General features: G+C 40.3%; 1 protein-coding gene across 1 annotated transcript in view; it reads right to left on the bottom strand.

Moving 5' to 3' along the window:
- Positions 1-9,159: 9,159 nt before the first annotated feature.
- Positions 9,160-21,014, bottom strand: part of LOC123979028 (sodium- and chloride-dependent transporter XTRP3-like) — a 14,729-nt gene continuing 2,874 nt past the window's right edge. The window contains exons 2-11 of the mRNA XM_046062738.1: positions 19,254-19,394; positions 18,698-18,789; positions 18,362-18,589; positions 17,152-17,262; positions 16,305-16,546; positions 14,319-14,481; positions 12,205-12,406; positions 11,159-11,318; positions 10,862-11,027; positions 9,160-9,909 (exon numbers count right to left, since the gene is read on the bottom strand). Of these exons, the coding sequence (XP_045918694.1) occupies positions 9,736-9,909; positions 10,862-11,027; positions 11,159-11,318; positions 12,205-12,406; positions 14,319-14,481; positions 16,305-16,546; positions 17,152-17,262; positions 18,362-18,589; positions 18,698-18,789; positions 19,254-19,394 (1,679 nt within the window). The 3' untranslated portion in view covers positions 9,160-9,735. The remainder of the gene's footprint in view (positions 9,910-10,861; positions 11,028-11,158; positions 11,319-12,204; positions 12,407-14,318; positions 14,482-16,304; positions 16,547-17,151; positions 17,263-18,361; positions 18,590-18,697; positions 18,790-19,253; positions 19,395-21,014) is intronic.

The following is a 21,014-nucleotide window of genomic DNA, read 5'->3' as shown; positions in this document are numbered from 1 at the left end:
CTGAACATCTCGCTTGGACTCATATTCTTCTGAAATGTGGCTGCTCTGTTGTTTCTCATGCTGCTCTTTGGCTCGTTGCTGCGATTCTTGTAGTCTTTGATCCAGTTTTTGTCTCTCCTCTTCTCTTCTCCTCTCTTGCTCTCTTCTGTTCTCCTCCTCTTGCTCTCTTCTGTTCTCCTCCTCTATTCACACTCGTACATATTATGAGCCCCAACCGGTCTGTAGTATTCTCCTCCATTGAACACATACGCATATTGCCCATGAATAGTATTTTTGTATAAATGATCGAAGGATCTGCATGGAGGCAGGACTTTATCACACTTGCAGCATCTCAGGCTTAAGTGGAGATTTTCTTTCCTTAAACAAAAAAAGACCTATTCAAATGACGTTATGGTATAAAATACAACTCATAACAGGGACTCCTGCTGCTTTATTTTTTGGTGAAACCGAGAGCAGCCTACTGAAAAAATAAAGTACCTGGTAGAGTGCATACCATGAATAAAGGCTGAGTCCTTACTGTAGCTGCATGGGTTTGATTCCAGACAGAGGCCCTTTGCTGCCTGTCATCCTTTCTCCTGTCTCTCTCCAGCTGTCACTGTCATAATAAAGCATGAATGTTAAAAGAAATGCCAAATTAACAGTCCTGCCCTGGCCATGTGAATTCCCTCCTGTTGATGTCCTGATAAATATTTAGTAGTAATAAATTCTGGAAACTCACAAACAGCAAGGATCAGTCTCTCTTCCAGTGATTTGTGCTCCGCGTCGCATACAAAAAGTTCAAGACAATTAAACTTCACCAGTGGGCGGGCGTGTGCGTGAGGCGAACACCAACGCGTACCCTGTGTCGCTACGCCTTGTGCTTGATCACTTCACCTCACTCTAAAAGGGAAACTTGCTACTGACCACAGACTGTTTCTGCTGCTCCCTGATAAAAGAAAAATCTTTCTGCTGATACCTGTTCTGAACCCCCCCCCCCAAGACATAACAATGTGATTAATCGCAAGAAAGTCAAGTCACTCACGATTATACATTGTAATTGTTGCCCAGCACTACTTAAGTCAAATGTTGAGGTACTTGCACGTGAGTGTTTTACTTTTTAGGGGGCTTTTTACTTCTACCCCCCTTAATTTCAAATCCTGTTGTACTAATTGCTGTTTATGTCGTTTATCAGAACCCTGTTACAAGTTTCAGAGAGGAAGAATAAATGGATATCTTATCATTGGTGGTGATGGAGCAGTGGATAAGACACATGCCTTTGGTGTGGGAGACCCGCGTTTAACTTCCACTGTGACACATCCTCCAACATGTCCCTGAGCAAGACACTTAACCCCTAGTTGCTCCAGAAGCGTGCGACCTCTGACATACTTAGCAATTGTAAGTCGCTTTGGATGAGTGTCTGCTAAATTAATTAAATGTAAATCATTGAAAATAAGGCACTTTCAGATTTCATGTTTTTTATTAAAGTTGTCACAGCCAGCATAACTGGAACACCCTTCACTCTGACATGATGTTTAGAGATTAATTCATTAAGGACTGAATACATGCAAAAAGATACAACAATGTGAGACAGAATGACCACTTTTACTTTTGTTACATAAGTACATTCACTATAGAATACTTTTATTATTTTACTTGAATACTTGACATCAGTCGTTGTTATGGTATTTCAACTCTTTTAAATAGGAAGTACAATTATAATATATTTAATAACAATCAGTTCTTTATTGTTAATTGTGAATAGATAGAGCAGCAGCAGTGTTGTCACCCTCTGAACAGCAGAGGACAAATCCAGCACAGGACAAGTAGTTCTCCAAGCATAGACTCTAATGCAATCCAAGCTCACTAATGTCCCTGGCGCTGCTAACTGCTTTTTATGGAATGAAACTGGAGTAACAATTCTCATCAAGCAGCTCAAGATCAAAATGGAAAAATCTTAAGGACATGACAGATCACAAATGCCCCATCTCCCCTCTTAATAATGATCCTTGTGTCCCAGACAGATTAAATACGATTTATACAAGGTTTGAAAAATCTACCTCACCAGCCATCCCCCCCCCGACCCTACAGTCCCACAGTGTTTTAAATGCTCCACCATCATTCCTGTGCCAAAGTCCTCAGAAATCACCTGTACCCCCCCCACGACATCTTTAGTTTACTTGGTAACTTTCACTCAATTCCTGGAAGCCTATGGGATCATGATTATTTTATTTGATTCCATAGACATTTGAGCCAAAATAGTCTAATATTGCTGTTTGACATAACTTCTGACTACACCAAATAGTTTAAAAAAAAAAAAAAAGTTTGTCCTAAGGCATTTATTAGTTTCTGACTCTGATGGGGAGAAAACAGTTCCCCAAAACGTACTGTATCTCTGAACTCTCACACATGCAGGCTCTTCTATGTGATCTCCTTTTCATAACTGATGCAACAAGTAGTGTAATATTGTTTCACTTCCATTCACTGAGCCTCCCCTGAAACTGTTTGGAGCCCCCCTTAAGGAGGTCTGCCTCACACTTTGAAAACCTCTGGGTTATAAGATGAACAACTTGCTGGCTGAAAGTTTACTTACCAAGTCAAGCTGTTTTATTTGAGCAGTTGGTTATAATTCTTTTTGCACTGACACTGCACTGATCTTAACACCTGTACATCTTACACATATTTACTGATTAGTGATGCTCCGTTCCTTTCTGGCTCATCGTTCTTTTTTTTCAAGGGGTTAGGGGTTTCTAGGTTCACCTGCAAAATATTCAGTAGGATAATGACAGGGTATGGGGTTTAGATCAGATTCAAATTAGACATCCCACCAATATAACTTCATTTCATGTGTCGACAAGGTTTAGCAGCTCTAAGTTACTGGTCTTGCCAGAACTATGTCAATGTCAATAATCTGCACTGTAAACCTTACACAAGGTAACGCCATATTCCTCTGCTTTGTCAGAGAATTTACTACTTTGAATTTACTGGTGCTAATAGCAAATACAGCTTAATACTAATGTTACAGGTCACACAATTCTCAAAGATGATATTTAGAGGCCTGACTTTTTGCAGAGCAAATTGTCTCACATCTTATAATCATTTTACTGTGAACTAACAAGTTACTAACTGGCTTGTTGGATGTTGCTCAGTCTAAAGAAGCTGTTAGAAAACATGGCTGTGAACTCTGGGAAATACTGATGGGCTGTTCTCACTCTACAAACTGAATTGTAGTTGGACAGAGAAGATACTATTTGTTCTTATTGGTCAGGAACAATAAGCTGCTGTCAACTGATCTACTTCTACTATCAGTTCACTAGATGGCCTCATGGAGCTGATGGAGGATGTTACTGCTCTGCTTTATCTAACTCACTACATACATTACATTTATTCATTTAGCTCACGCTTTTATTCAAAGCAACATACGATTGCTATACATGTCAGAGGTTGCACGCCACTGGAGCAACTAGGACTCTTGCTCAGAGACACACTTGTGGATGTTACGCACTGTGAAGAGTCATCAGTTTAACTTTACACCTCCTCTCTGCTCCTCTTTTCTCTCCTGCTCAGCTCCCCTTTAACATAAAAGCCCAAAGAGAAAACTACAAGAGGAAAACACAGCTGATTTAATTATAGGTTGACTATAACCTGCTGATTAATGTGTACAAAATGGTAAAATGTTTTTTTTTTAAAGTCTGGCAGCAAAAACTTTCAAACAGTTCTCATTGATTTACAATAAAATACAATACCTTTGAATTACACTAAATGAACGGCTGGTGTATTAGTAAACGTTTGTTTTTTCCAAAACTTCTTTAATTTCTCTCCAACATCTATCAAAGAGTAGATTTCTCATTCATCTGATATGAAAACTTTTTAAAGATGAAAAAAAAAACCCCATCAGACTCACTCACCCTGTTCCTCTAATAGTCGTCAGGTCAGCAGCTCGCTGGTGTCTCCTCCAAGTCTGTCTGTAAACAGAGACCTGCTCCTTTATATTATGGTGACTCCCCCAGGAGAGTCTATGGGCCAGGTCATATATTGGTGCCATCTGAGTGGGCAAAACCTTATCTATAATAAATTGTTCATAAGGTCAATATCCATATATCCATCCATGGGGTAAAGTCAATATATTATTGGACCTTTTGTTATTTTCCCCTGTTAGAGCCTTTGTATAATTTCCAAAAAGCACTCAAATAGCCAATATTATATTAACAGTGAGTAATCTTATAATTCATTTATATCTATTCTAATCTACTGTATTCCTAAAGTTTGTTGATTGGTATAAAAATGTATTTGAATCTGGATACACTTTTTGTAGTTTTGAAATGAAAAATGTTGCTGTGAACATATAATATTGGGAAGTGAAAAATCCACTTTTAAATGATATCTTAATTAGACTTTAACATGAACCAACAAATACAAAACAGGCCAACAGGCTAGACGGTGTCGAAGGAGAAGACCATAACATACACATAGGGGGAGCCCCCCTTCATGACAGTACCACATTTGGGTCCTCTCTTAAACACAATAATACAGTATTAGACACACACATGAAAAAAAAAAAGTAAATAAATAAAAAAGGAGGGGGAGGCCATTTCACACCCCCCCAAAAATAGATCTGGAATAATACAATACAACAAAACAGATGAATAAATAAGAATAAGAGAGGTGGGGGGAGTAGGCCCCATTAGAGACAAGTCCTGCACGCCTACACAGGGTAATGTCACTAACCCTTAAACTCCTAGGCATGAAATTCATGCAACCCTGAAGCACTTCAGTCATGCACTAGTGCACTGTGTTGCTTCCCAACTGTGATCTACCAGGCCTTTTAGCACAATCTAGTACCCAGATAGTTGCTATAAAATACCTTAATCCTACACTTTGACCTGTACGTAAGATATTTGATAGTTAGTATATCAAAAATGACCTTATGCCACCCGGCTAATGTTGAAGGCTTGCAAGTCTATCCATTTAAGCAATATATTCTTCCTTGCACAAAAAGTGAGAATACAAAACAGTCTTTTGGAGTGTGTGCTTTTAAGTTGTTTGGGTGGTAGACTGAACAATAAGGGTAAAGCGTCCTTGCTCAATTTAAAATCAAAAGTTTGGCATAGTCTATCCACTATTTTATTCCAATATTCGTCATTATCTTTACGTTAAGTCCAAACACACTGAATAAAGTTCCCAACCTCAGCATTACACTTTGTACGTAGTTAAGATTTATTGTGATCCATTTTATGTCTAAGATTGGGTGTGATCTGCAAACGGTGTAGTTGTCTGAATTGGGTTTCCCTCATCCTATTGCAAGCTGAAATGTTATTTGCCACTTCCCATATCAGCATCCAGGTTGCTTCATCAATGTCTATATTCAGGCCATTAGTCCAGTCTCTGGGCAGAAATGCAGGTTTATCTTTATCTATTTAGATAATGCTTCATATCCACGCCCCAAAATACCTTTGGTCTTTCCAACAGATATTATATTCTCCAACGGAGAAAGCTGATGACAAAGGTTGGCGCCCTTTTGACTATTCAAAAAACACATTTTGTCATATACTATATTTCTTACATATCTGGTCAAAAGAAAGTAGTATTTCCTCTTCATACAGATGCCCAATAGTAACAATCCCTCTACTATCCCAAAGCCCCGATCTGTGGTACCAGGAAGGAAATCTATGTTGCCCCGTAGTGGCGAGAGGGAGGATAACTGTCCCTCCCATCCTTCCAGTCTCCTTAAATCCCACCATGCTTTGATGGTTGCATATCATCATATTGTCACCAACAGACTCATTAATCTTCTTTTGTCCAGAAGTATAAATATATGACATATAAATAAAGAAGCTACTTAAAAGAGATATTTACATTTATGTCTCATTGTATAATTTAATTACTACCTACATTTATTTTTTTACTGTATTTTTTGTGTATTTGATCGGATGCTTGTTTATTGAGCATTTATTTAGTTCTGTATTTATTTTTCAATCTGTCAGAATCGGTCCTCCATGACAGTAAAGCAAAATATTTAACATTTGTTATTTTACTTTTTATATCCACATTTAAATGGATTAATTTCAAATGTGCACAGTGACACATTTTAGAAGAAGTGACAACAACACTGAGATTCACAAAATGTTATGATTTGTGGTGTCTTTGTTGAATAAGGATTTTTAGTGTTGCTGTACAAAAACATGTCCCACAGTCTAAACCCCAAACGACGCAGCTGAACTGGAATCTTATGGATACATCAGTGATTACAGTTCCAGTTCAGCCCCGTTGTGACCCAGCTAGAAATCTGCAAAAATAAATTACACAATTACAAACAATTTTTAAAAAATATGTAACAGAAAATAAGGATGAGGTGTGAAATCAGTAGTGTAGGAAGATGCCTGTGTGCAATGATTAATATGTGGTGCGTGTTGTAGGCAGGCTTATATAGCTGGGCTCACTGGCCAGGTGCTCCCAGTTACCCTGATTACCGAGCACTTAGACCTGCAGAACACACACACACACTCACACTCACACACACACACACACACACACACACACACACACACACACACACACACAGAGGGCTCTTGGGGCCATCACACTCCACAGTAACCTGCACCACCCAGTGGAATAATACAACAGAGCAAGACACTGTAGCTTTCAGCTGACTTTATGAAGGCAGAAATACTTCAGACATGAGGTTACATGTTATTCAGACTATGATTCAAGTAAGAGTGCAAAGTAAGACAGAATATATGCTATGGCAAGTCTACAGTTCATTCATCAGTTTTAAGTGCACTTTAAGGTGAACTGGATGCAACCTGGGGCCTGCACCACGAAGCGAGTTCACCGTACCCAGGATATGTTTCTTTATCTGGCTAACCCTAACAGTTGGGATTGGGATAAACTGTGACACGATGCTTGTTATCAACTCAGTAAGTCAACCCGGTTTCGAGGTGGTGTTAGCAGCAGATGACCAATCGTAGTCACGAACAAGTCTACTGGCATCATATTTTTCAAATGCATTAAAAGACCCGGGCGTTGAATAAGTGGTTGTTCCACTTCACTTTTAAAAACTTCTCCTCACTTGAAATATGAGATTTATTTATTTAACACACTCAACAACAAAAGTTTCTCCCTGTCAAAGCAGCAAACCTAAAAGCAGCCTATAAAACAGTCTGTGGCATCTCCTACAGATGGTGATGTCCTTTTCCAAGAGTGCTGATTGGTCAGTAGGCGGTGCTTTTATAGAGCTGATCTCTTATCTGGAACATAACCTGCTCCGGAGCCGGTTAGCCGTTCAGCATAAGTTACCATGGCGATCTATCACCATCATGGTACTGAAAACCCAGAGTTAACCCCTAAGTTATCTGGATAAGCCCAAATCCTGCTTTGTGGTACAGGCCCCAGGTGGATCTGAAGGTAGCAAGATTTCTTTTTTTATTAAACCTTTATTTAACCAGACAGAACAACTTCTTATTTACAAGGACGGCCTGGCAAAAGGGGAGTAGCCTCTTGAGGGGAGGGGGGAGTGGGTACTAGTTTAGAAAGACAAAAAAAGTGTAATTTATGAAATAAATTCTTTATTGTAAAAGAATTCATTAAGTGAACGGATCTTTGGTAAAAGCATTCCTGACACGGGTAAACAGGAGTTTTCGGTCTCAGATTTAAACAAATGCAATCCAGAAGTATGTTGAGTGAGGTTTTATTAGACAAACAGGTGAAACTTACAGGTGAGGACGAAATGAACAGTCCACAAACAAAACACGGTAATCCAAAACTGAAAATATATTTCCAAGATAAGAAAAACGACGCATAATCCAGAGACACGAGGCAAAGGATGAACCATGGTAGGTGAAACCACGCAGTGACAATTCCTGTCATCCAAACTGTGTCTGGGATTTGATCAGCTCTGTTTCACCCTCTCTGAGCCCCGCCTCTATTCTCTTCATCCAATCAGCAGCTCAGCAACTAATCATCCATGTCTGAGGCACATCTCAAGCTTTTTCCTCTAATATTTCTCACAATCATTTCCCTGCATTACATCATTTCGTATAAAGACATTATTTCCGAACATAATTCTCATTTACATAAAGTCTATAATTTTTCCTCTGCACCGTTTGTGGCTCCAAACCAGACAGTTTCTGTTTCTCTGCAGCTCCCTCCAGGTGCTTCAATAGAAAAGATGCTAGCTTGGACAATAGAATACTTACAGGAAGAAATTGCGAGCTATCTCATTTATGTTATCTTAAATGGTATCATGGGATGATATTTTAAATCAACACTTTTGTTTATCAATTGCTCTGGATGAGAGCATTGAATTAAAAAGTCTGACGGTAAAAGTGTTTCCCATTAATGGATGTTGAACCATGAGGACACAGTCCTGCACATGAAGAAGATATTTCTTATTAAAAAACAATGAAATTAATGAAGCAGTCGAGCACAGGAGGAAAAAGGTATGGCTTTAAAAATGGTGCATCAAATTGATTTGAAATTGATAATCAAAGCACATATTGAAAGGTTATAGTTAGGCAGGTAGATAGGTAAAGGATTCTCCTTTTGATGTTTTCAACAGTTGAAACAAGGTTTGTACTGTAAAAAAAAAACCCTCATTAAAGAAATATCCTGAATCTGAAATCCTACCTGATCTAATCTCAGACAGTGTTTAGGACTTTTCCCATTCAGACCAAGGTTTTCTAACTTTAGAAGATTCAAATATTACTGAAACATCAAAGAAGCTATAATCCCAAAATTTTGAGTCCTAATTAATAAACAGCACAGACCTGTATTAAAGTTAAAAATGATATTAGCCTGCTACGGCTGCACAACTGTATCTAGTTGGCATCTTTGGAAAAAGGGGAACCCTAAATATGTGATGGGAAGATAATTATGACCTTTTACAGTAATTAGTATGGATGATGTTCTCCACTGACAACGTTCTAGTGACAAATCATTAGTTGTTTAAACATGAACTATGTCTGATTTCTATTTAAATTTGTGTTTCTATCCTAACCACCTACCATTACTCCTAGATTTCCATGGTGTGGCAAATGGACAGGAACGTAGTACATTTCAGTGGCGATGTTTAGTGGTATAATGGAGTTTTGCTTGCAGTTTCCAGCACTACGTTAAAATAGTTTCAACTTAAATTTATAGAATAATACACATGATTTAAGACATTTTGCAGCGTATAAGATAAAATAAATGAAAAAACATACTCAAACAATTACAACTGAACAATTAGTAAACTAGCATCATATGAAATACTGTATTATAACTATATGTTGTAATATGTTTGGTAATGTTTGGTAATTAAACAATCTCCATCTACACTAACATGTTCCACAGTTTGTGTGATTGAATCAGGAACTCTTGTGTTGAACTTGAATATTTTTCAGTACATAGTATTCATTGAAATCTGTCTCAGAGGTCCGACTTTAATACTGAGAAATAATATAATGGTATATTTAATTTTTCTGAAAAAGGAAGGTTTTAACATGATTTACATCTGGATTTCATGTCCCCATGCCTCCCATTTTTTTTTGTTTGTGTGTTTCCTGTTGCAGTAAATAATATCCCCTTGCAGGGAGAACATTTTTTTCAGTGTTGTGAAATTTGGTGAAAGTCAAGACGAAAATGGAAATAACACACAGATGACCACTGCTCATATCCCCCTGTCCCTCCACGTAACAGATGATAAATGTCGTGTTGTTGTGCTCAGCTGGTGGATGGGTATATGGGGGTGATGGTGGGAGGTTAGCTCCTGTTATGATCTGGTCACAGAGCAGATACTGTGCTGACAGTACGCTGCTTCTTATGATGGTTTCCATGTTTCCTCTTCTTGCAGTAGACATACAGAGCTGTGAGGGGAACACAGCTGACTGACGACACCAGCAGCAGCCCGATGAAGAGCTGACCAAACACGGGATACTCCGTCACAACTGACTTACCCTGAGGAAGCAATAGGTACAGTTAACACCTATCTTCGCACATTGCATAGTTAATTTCTCCGGCATTTTAGCAGAATATCGAACAATGTGAGATTTTGTTGCTCACTGCTCAGACTACCACTTCTTGCAGACGCAGGGCAAGTTTCATGGCTTCAGTTGGCCTCTCCAATGTGTTCTGCTGAATGACTGATGCTAAGCAGGTTTGGACTTGGCTAGTATCTGGATGGAAGAACACCTGGGGAAACTAAGGTGCAAATGGTAGTGGTGTTGGCATGCCAGTAGGGGGCAGTCTTCCCTGTGGGCCTATTAATACGATCCCTGTGCTGTAAGAGATGCCGTCTATCGGATGAGATGTTAAACAAATTACAGATTCGTGGTGGTCCCATGTCATTTATCACAAAGAGCAGAGGGTTCCCTGGTGTCCTGCCATCAGTTGGTAAATGTGACATGTATGTAGTCTGAAGTACAGTCCGTTTAGTGTGGTGTGAGCAGTGGCTTTATTTTATGATAAATTGGACAAATCAGTGTGACACACTAGGTCTTCCTCCTGTTTGGCACCCTGTCAGCTGGAGGCACCCTAGGAGACCACCGAGCATACCTATGACTAAAAACATGGTGGTGTCCTCTGTGTTATAGTCCAGCCAGACACTACCACAAAATACTATATATACAGTGTGTAAACTATATATTTTTCATCAAGGAGTGGCTTTATGGCTTCCTACTATTTGGGTGGTATGAGAAGCTGAAAGCGGGTGTCTCACCAAAAGTGTGTTGGCGACCCTACAAAGGATGCCATATTGAAGGAGACAAAGCAGAGCAGTTGCCATTCGGATATCAGGGGAAATAGCTCAGCTCTGGATGGCTCACGCTCAATTTAAATCCTGCACTTGCACACATTTGCACCAGCACGGACACTGACAAGCTGTAGAACAAAAAAAAAAGACACAGCTCACCAGTTCTTTGTTCCATGCTTGGTAGGTGGGTGTTCCTCCCTTGATGTAGTTGATGATGTAGAAGATGAAAAGGGCGATGAGGAGAAGGGGACTGGTTCCTGCCAACATGATCTTCCAGTACCAGTTGGGACGATGACCGAGCATGTCTTCTATGTCTTTTTCAAACCTAAAAGGAGTAGATAACGAAACGCACTGCTGGTTATTTTATACTTCACACATGTGGCACTAGCCAGAGAACAACAGCTGAAGTGAAGGCATACGAATGTGGGTACTACCGCACACATGACATGCACAAACCTTTTAATTCCATAGATGTAACTCACAGCTATGACCTCCGTGAGGACAATGAACAGCAGGGAGAAAGTGGCTCCATAGTCGTTGAACATGGTAAACCAGTAATTCCCTGATGTGGTGGTGAAGCCGAGGCCGAGCAGCAAACAGAACAAACACACTAAACCTGGAAGCAGAACACAGCACACTCATTTTAACATTCACTGCATGGCAGCACATACTATACTGCAGCAGACAACACACTACACTCACACTATACTACTACACTTTTATTTTATTATTTTTATTTTATTTCTGCCAACTTTTATCATTATTATAATAATTATATATAGATGCTGTAGAGTACTTTAGTGTTGTCGAGGCATGCACACTGTTTATTTTCACTCACAAAGTCAAAGTAAGTAAAGTCAAACATGTTCCGCTAAGAAGACACGCTTCATCGTTTCCCATATTGGAACAGGTTATGTTTGACAGTTAAAGGCAATTTATTTATGAAAGTATTTGTTGTTATATTTGCTGAAATTCTCTTTACACCATGACAGCAATCAATAAATCAAATGCTTTGGCACAGAAATGAAAGAAACCCAGTATCTGTCGCTGTCGCAGGACTGTAATAACAACTACAAATCATTGGCTGGCCTACCTGCCAACTGGCCTACCTGTGCACATTGCGCATGAACATGTGTTTTGGGGGAGTGGCTTTGACAGGAAGGCCTGAAGGGTTGGGGGGGTTATTGAGATACTTGTAACATCTAGCTGTCTCTTGCTGTTTCTCCAACATTGCACACCCAGCTTTAAGAAAAACCAGGGCTCACATGTGAGTTCATTAGTATTATATTCTGAGAATTACAGCAGACTGTAGTAGTGTGTAAACAGTAAGAATATATAAACCACCAGCAGAGGCTGATGGCCACAAGGATCATTATATACACATACATAATAAAATAAACAATTAAGACGACAAGGAACTCAATTTAAACATCCTTGTTAAAGAAAAAATCTTTCTGGCACAACTTCCAGCTCCTCCTACAGCATACCAGGCCGAATCTTACCGTTTAACAACTCAACGCTCATAAGGGACACAACCTTGAAGTCTCGTAGCGGGGTGGTGATGGCTGTGATGTTTCCCAGCATGCTGCCCATTCCCAACATCAGGAGCATGATGAAGTACAGCACTGACCACAGCTGAGACAATGGCATGTTCTTGATGCCCTCACTGTACACTATGAAGGCCAGACCTGGACCCTCTACTGCCTGAAACAGATGTAGGAGAAACAAACAGTTTATGGCTAGAATGAAAACTGAATTAGGTGAAAGAAAACAAAGAGAAAATAGAAAATATCTTGCTCAGTGAGGAAGCACACTAAGATGAGTATGTAGTAATATGTAGTGTATCACACTGATTAAAACTCAACAGTCAGTTTAAAGCCATGAACTACCCACAATGTCATCAAGTCAGAAGGTCGACTTTGAACTTACTGAATTGAATATTGCAATATAAAAGTTGTCATTGAATTTCTTCTTTGCAGTGGAACTGAGTGAATAAATCCAGCTTCTGAGAATTTGTTATGAAACAGCATTAAAATCATCTTAGCTGGTCACATATTTATTATAAGCTCCTTGCTGCTGTACTGACTAATGCTTTGTATTTAAATTACTTTAAAAACGTTCAGACGGACTTCCCATTTGGGGAGAAGTGTTTGCACTTTTTTCATTTCTTCTGTTCAGCCAGTGTGAAGGGGCGCCCTTGTGGCTCTGACCACAGACTGGTTCAGTCAGGACTGTTGTTACATGTTATCCCACATCTCTCTCTCCCCCTTTTTCCTGTCATGCCATATGAAGCACTTAAATGTTTGTCCTTGCCACAGACTTCTATAAAAACTAATGCCCCTTCCTCTGTGCTTGTGTTAGTTAGCATTGCATAGCCCAGATCAATCCAAACACCATTTGGAGGACATTATAAAAGTTGCTTGTCATCTTGCTGACATACCTGACAAAGCATGAAAATATACGTTTAACAAATCTGCATCATGATGCAGTAGTTTCTGCCTCATTTAGAACCGTTTAATACAATTAAATTACAGCAAAATGATTATTTGGGGTTCATACCTCTGTAATAAACAGCTGTGTTTACTCACATGAACTTGCGTTACACAAACAGTCCAGCGGGCAAACTCACATGAGCAATGCAACATGAAAATTAAATTAGCATTTCACGTGAATACGCCATAAAGGGTAGCTTGATACGCCATAGAAGCTTGATTACAATGTCAGATAAAAATGTATCTATCTAATTAACCTAGTTAAGTCTTTATCAGAGGCAACATGTGTTTTTACTCCCTGTCTTTCCACGGAAGCAGTAAAATCCTGCATCTGTGGGGGTCACTAATTCATTTATCAACAACCATTATTTTGAATCACAAATAATGTATTTTTCAGAATAATTACTACCGACCATTATTTACATTAAACAAGATAAACAGACATAAATGAACATACTTTCCCAATGAACTATGCTGCGCATGACTGACAGGATGGCTGCACTTCACCACCATCAGCCATTATCGTGCACAGTTTTGACCGAACAGGTTGAAACCGCGACCCCCGAAAAGGAACTCGTTGTATTGTAGCCTACTGTATTACTCTGTATTGACTGCAGCTTATTTGTTTAGTGTTATTGGCTTTTTGATGAATCCTCCAATTAGTACAGCAACATGCTTGCTACTGTGTGCCAGCGACAAGCAATGCGTAAAATAAAACACTTTAATATTACCATAAAGGGCCGAATTGCGGTCTCTCCTTGAGCATTAGTCTTTTTTCAGGCAATTGAAACTTGTGTGTTTGTGCGTTGGCGTGTGTGAGACAGCGAACTGTTGAATCACGTAATAAGCAATGATCTGTCTCTCTCTACTTAATATTTTCTGGACAGTGTTAATGGCTCTCTGTGAGTAGTGTGCACTCTGAGCAAAACATGTGATGTAATGTTAAAAAAATGTATTTGTGATGTTGTCTGAAGTTTCGTTTTGCACTGCTGAGGGAAGCAGAGGTGCCGTAAGAGGAAGACAGAAGGCAATTAATATGTGCATTGTGTTCTACAGGATATGTGTGAATCAGTTGTTTTCTCATTATCAGCACTTTAAGACGAGCTTAATGACGAGGAACATACGGTGTCTAGTTCGCTCTCCAGGTTACAGTTTTCCAATTTGTTGGAAAGTTCAGCAAACTGCTGTGGGAATGTTGTGTTCAGCTTCTCAATCCACTCAGAGACATTGTCCATGGTGATACTGTCCTCTGCTAGATCAAAGGTATTCTGCAGCAGTAAGTATGTCCTGGAAGAAAGGAAATAAAGAGCTGTTACATGAAGAGTAAATTACCCTAACCCTGACTAGAAATGACCATTTTCAGCAAAGAAAAGTGGAAAAGTTTCTATTTCATTTCAATTTCATCTGAAGTAACTTCATTGTATGTAGGTTGGCTCCCTCACAGGTCCACTCAATGCATGTTCAGCTTTTGCTAAAGTCTTTCAAATGAGCTCATTCAGACACCTCCTGAACATACAATATATTGCCAAAAGTTTACATACACATGAAGCTTAATGACATCCCATTCTTAACCTGTAGAGTTTAATGTGGAGTTGGCCCACCCTTTGCAGCTATCTTTTGGGAAGGCTGTCCACGAGGTTTAGGAGTGTGTCCATGGGAATGTTTGACCATTCTTCTAGCAGTCCGGCACAGATGTTGGACGAGAAGGTCTGGCTTGCAGTTCTCATTCTAATTCATCCCAAATTTGTTGAGGTCAGGACTCTGTGCAAGTCAGTCAACACCAAACTCGCTCATCCATGTCTTTATAGACCTCGCTTTGTGCACTGGTGTGCAGTCATGCTGGAACAGGAAGGGGCCATCCCCAAACTGTTTCCACAAAGTTGGGAGCATGAAATTGTCCAAAATGTCTTGGTATGCTGAAGCAATGACAGTTCCTTTCACTGGAACTAAGGGGCCAAGCCCAACCCCTGATAAACAACCCCACACCATACCCCCCCCAAACTTTACACTTGCGACAATGCAGTCAGGCAAGTACCGTTCTCCTGGCAACCGCCAAACCTAGACTCATCCATCGGATGCCAGACAAAGAAGCGTGATCCGTCACTCCAGAGAACACGTCTCCACTGCTCTAGTGTCCAGCGTATTTTATGCCACTGCATCCGACGCTTTGCATTGCACTTGATGTAAAGCTTGGATGCAGCTGCTCGGCCATGGAAACCCATTCCATGAAGGTTAAATAGCTGAGTTTCCCTACCAGTCAGTCAGAACTGAAGAAGTCCCTTGGATGAGGGATGAAACGTCTTCTAGTATCTTCAACCAAGTCCAGTTGCCCTTGACTTACCTTCTTTGGACAACTATGACCTGGATGACTGAGAATCTTCACAGACATTCCATGAAGCTCTCTACACACGGTTCTTGTGTTAATCCGAAGGCCACACGACATTTGGAGGTCTGTAGCTATTGCATCTGCAGAAAGTTGCCGACTTCTGTGCACTGTGGCCTATCACTTCGTGGCTGAGTTTCTGTTGATCCCAATCGCTTCCAGTTTGTTATGATATCACTAACAGTTGTTTCACAAATGGACTTAATGCACTAGTGGCAAACTATCACGCTACCACGCTTGAAATCACTGAGCTCCTGACAGCTACCCATTCTTTCACAAATGTTTGTAGAAGCAGTCTGCATGCGTAGATGCTTGATTGGCCATGGCAGTGATTGGAAACACCTGAATTCAATGATTCAGAGGGGTGTCCTTAAACTTTTGGCAATATAGTGCATTAAAGCAAAAGAGATGCACAGTTTTAGTAGGTAGGTAGGTGCAACTTTTGTTTTTTTTTTACATATGTCAATTCTAAAATTAAATCATAATAATGTATTTCTTTATTATACTACATGGCCCGGTTATGACTGCAGTGTCACCATGAAGCTCTCTGGAGTTCTGCCCACAGACACAGCTGCTGACAGTAAATATAATTCATTACTTCCACCCCTGCCACAAACAATCTGATAAAACAATTTACTTGCAGCTGTAAACCGTTTTAAGACACATGCATGCAGGTGAGCAAGCATGAGCACAAAACACACACACACACACACACACACACACACACCTTTCCAGGCAGTTCTCGTAGTTGACGGTGGCCTTGAACCCATAGATAGCAAAGGTCACAATGCTGGCAAAGATGGAGGTTCCACTGTTGATGAGGGCAACGACGATGGCCTGGCGTTCAAAGTTGTTATTGTACTGGTTGTAGCTTGCAAAAGCTACGAGTGACCCAAAACCCAAACCCAGAGAGAAAAAGATCTGAGTGGCCGCATCGATCCATGTATTAGGGTTGGCAAGCTGTTCCATCTAAAAGCAGACCAACACACACAAAACATTATATTATTTTACATTTTACAGTTCTGCAGATGATTCTCAGGCAAATGCACCTTCTTCCTTGCCCTTCATATATTGAGTTGATACACTTAAGCAGCAGTGAGATCATCTCACATCCCCTGTCAGATTTTTAGGCTGAAACCCAAAATAGCAAACAAACATAGAAATGTTGAGCGGCTCGACGGGACCAACTGCCCTGTAGCTAGAGGTAGTTTTTGTGATGCTAGGCCTGACGATTGACACCAGATTGTCACACTGCCCCTTGACTCATCCTGAAGCTCCTGAACATTAACCTACTCCCTTAGATTTTTCCACTTTCTTAGGTCCCATGTACATGGATGTTTTCCTGTGTCCAGCTACTGGGAGCAGCTTCTCACCCTCAAGCACAGCACACTCAAAATCCGGTTTAGGCTAAGGCAGTGGTTTTCAAACTTTTTCACGCACCCCACCCTCAGAATCTCAAAAAACTGAATCCTATTAATACACAAAACAGTGTGCAGGCAGTTTGCTCGGTAACCTCTAGGCTGTAATACCGGGCACCGATATACATATTTGCCAAAGCTCCAACCCAGCCTTACCTTAGGGGTGAACATGTATTTGACACCATTCATAGCACCATGAAGAGTGATGCCCCGGATCAGGTAAATAAAGAGGACCACATATGGAAATGTGGCTGTGAAGTACACCACCTACAGATGGAGCCAACAAAAATCAGATATGTAAGTGAATGTGTGGAGAGCAGGTGGCATGTTGGACAACTTTATCATATCCCTACGATCACCGCGTTATGGTCTGCACAAAAGAAAAACACTTGCAAGGTACACAATTTTTTAAATGAGCATTTTCAGTCAGGCGCTTGGGTCTACAGGTCTAATATGTAAATTGTTAGTTGTTATGGTTATGGACCATTGACCTTTCATATGGATAACACACTGTGTGCATAAATATGTATGGAGTTTTACAAAAATCCCATATTTTCAAAGTGACAGATTGTTTTAGTTGTTGCCTCTGCAGTTATTGTATAAGTTTGAGAAATTTGACATTTCATCTCTCTTTAGATCTAACTCCTCATGTGTTTTATTCTAACCTAATTGTTGCTTGTAGCTGTGGTACATTTTTGATAAAAAAACATATATATTAATATATAATTATATTAAACCTTTCTTTCGATTTAACATTTTCTAAAATTACATATTGTCCTTGATTTCTAAAGCTGTGCACACACACTGCACGATTTTAAAGATCTTGTCAATTGTCAATAAAGTTTTATTTAAAAGCTTCGAGGCAGGTAGAAGTTTGTTTTCTAGCAATAATGCTATCAAGGCAAATACTTCATCAAGGCAGAAACGTCCTACTTTGATCCTGTGGACATGGACAGTACGGTTTGTCTATTTTGCAGAGAGAACTAGAGGTAAGCCAGCTACGTCTACATTACTCTGCAGATTGATAGCTAGCTTTGTGTCACCAGGACACTTTCAGACACCGCTCACCACTTTGTGCAGGTGCTGTGAGAAAAAAAAAAGGCACTGATCGTGGGGAGTCGATTCGTCGCTGCCTGACGATATCCGCCCAAAACTTCAGACATGTCAGAAATGCTGTTCAGGAGCGGTTGATCAGTTGTGCCCTGAACAAAGTTACTCCCGACTCTAAAATGAGTCGGCTGGCTCAAATATTGGGTCAGAACATGCTCAAATCATACAGGGCATGGCTCGCTTTAAAAGTTGTCAGTTGCTTTTGGCAGACTAGATGAACAATGAGGACTACCTGTCAGTGTGGGGACTCTCTCACCTTTCCAGTTGACTTTACTCCCCTGACAATAAACAGGTAGGTAATCACCCAGGCAAGCAGGAGGCACAGTGCCTGGCCTGTATGAATGCCTCCATTTTCCTCAATAGAAGAAGAGATGTCCAGTGTTTCCCTGAAGAAGAAGTACTGGGTGGGTGTAGCCCTTTCACACTCCTCTATAGGTCCCGTCCGGTTGGAATTTACGGGACAGGTTGCCCAGGGCAAGACTGACTGGGATGGGGGTGAACACAATAGAGGTGTGTTACCAAACTGTCCAAATGAGATCATACAGTATTGGCTATTGAATATTATGCTGTAGTTTGTTAATTAGCAGCTCACTTGAAATGAATGAAAGAGGTACCAGAAACTCCATGCATTGAGGATGTTGTAATAGAGACAAAGATACAGGGATGTCACAACACCAGCAAAACCTAAAAATAATTAAAAAGAATCAGTACAAAGGGCACTTTTCCACTAAAACACAGTCCACAGTCCTATTAACCCGTAATGATTCAGTCCATTTATCCATGTGAGTCAACAATGGAGTCTGAAACCACTGAGCTGGGCCCAGAAAGGTCAAGAGTTGTGGTTTAACAAACACTCTTAAAAGTATTGTTTCACATACCAGAATACTTTCCTCAGTGACAAGTTTCAATAATTTAAATCAAATTAAGCTGACTAGTTATCCACAAAGACAAAAGGTGATGTCCAGACAGAAGCCGCGACCACACAAAGCACCGGAAGCATTAGCACAGTACAGTGGCGCACACACACACACACACACACACACACACACACACTCTCTATCTCTTCCAGCCTCCTAAATCCAACAGGATGCTCTTTCTTGCCACCATCTGGTTGCAGTGAGGAGTCACAAAGCTGCATCATTACTTACCCACTCCTCCCAAATAAGGGCTGATGGCACTCCATGCCCCGATACTGCCTAGACTCGTCTTTTGACCAATGGCAAGCTCCAAGTAGAATAAGGGAATACCCTCCAGAAACAGCATGAGGAGGTATGGAATCAAGAACCCTCCTGAAGGTGGAAATAAAGATGTACTTAGTCAACTCACACCCAGTGCCCACATCCTGTAAGTAGCAATTAGGGCCCATCTGTGGGGCCCATGGGGGTGTTGATCTTGAGGTAGCACAAGGCGAATATTTTCCTGCTTTTTAAAAGGCAGATTATTCAGAAAGGTCATATAGGTCGTCTATGCAGCAGCCTGTTCTGACCCATATTTACATTCTATGTTATAATAATAATAATAATAATAATCCTTATTTGTAGAGCACTTTTCAAAAACAAGTTACAAAGTGCTTTAACAAGTGTAAAGAATAATACAAAAAAAAGATAAGAGCATGAAAATTTAATATAAAATTAGTAAAATACAATAAAATAAAAGGGATAAAATAAAGTCAAATAAGATCGGGAAAAGCTCTCCTATAAAAGTATGTTTTAAGAAGTGAGTTCACTGACTCAGCCGACCTGATTTCCTCGGGCAGGCTGTTCCAGAGCCTCGGGGCCCTGACAGCAAACGCTCTGTCCCCTTTAGTTTTCAGTCGAGACTCTGGAACAGACAACAGACCTCTGCCCGAGGATCTCAAGGTACGTGCTGGTGCGTATGGGACTAAAAGGTCAGAAATATAACAAGGCGAGAGTAATGTGGTCATATTTCTTTGTTCTGGTTAAAAGCCTGGCAGCTGAGTTCTGGACAGTCTGGAGTCGATCAGTAGATTTTTGGGTTAAGCAGGTGAAAAGGCTGTTGCAATAATCCAGGCGTGATGAGATGAAGGCGTGTAAAATGGTCTCGGTGTCCTTAAAAGTTAACATAGAAATATAGCAAAAATTCCATCTAAGTTGATAAAAACATGATTGAACAAGCTTTGTGGTGTGCTGCTCGAAATTTAAATTACTATCAAACCAAACACCAAGGTTCTTTGCCACAGGCTTAATGTGATTTACTAGGGAACCAGCAGATGGGAGTATTTGTTTTGCCATCTGCTGGGACCCGATGACCAGGATTTCTGTTTTGTCCGAGTTCAGTTGGAGGAAATTATTTGACATCCATTTTTTAACTTTTTTTTAACTTCAACTTCGTTGTTAAGTGAACTCAGATCCACAGACCCTGGAATGCTGATGGGCAAGTATATTTGTGTGTCATCAGCATAGATATGAAAAGAAATGCCATGTTTATGGATAATATGTCCAAGGGGAAGCAGATACAAGGAAAACAAAATGGGTCCTAAGACCGACCCCTGAGGCACACCATATTTAACAGAACGAAGAGACATAGTTGTTTACAGACACGCAAAACTTCCTATTTGACAGGTAGGATGAAAACCATTCTAGGGCAGTACCAGAGATCCCCACCCAGTGCCTCAGTCTGTCTAACATGATGTTGTGATCAATGGTGTCAAAAGCAGCGCTAAGGTCCAGGAGTACAAGGACTGAGCACATACCTTCATCAGCAGACATTAAAAGGTCATTGGTGACTTTAAGCAGGGCAGTCTCAGTGCTGTGGTACTTCCTAAAACCAGACTGAAACTTTTCAAATATTTTGTTATTTTCCAGTACAGTGAGCAGCTGTTTGGACACAATTCTTTCTAGAATCTTTGCAATAAAAGGCAGTTTTGAAATTGGTCTAAAATTATGTGG

Source organism: Micropterus dolomieu, linkage group LG11, assembly GCF_021292245.1.
Source record: "Micropterus dolomieu isolate WLL.071019.BEF.003 ecotype Adirondacks linkage group LG11, ASM2129224v1, whole genome shotgun sequence".
Lineage (NCBI taxonomy): Eukaryota > Metazoa > Chordata > Actinopteri > Centrarchiformes > Centrarchidae > Micropterus > Micropterus dolomieu.
Note: the sequence above shows the minus strand (reverse complement) of the source record. Positions and strands in the feature narration are given on the sequence as shown.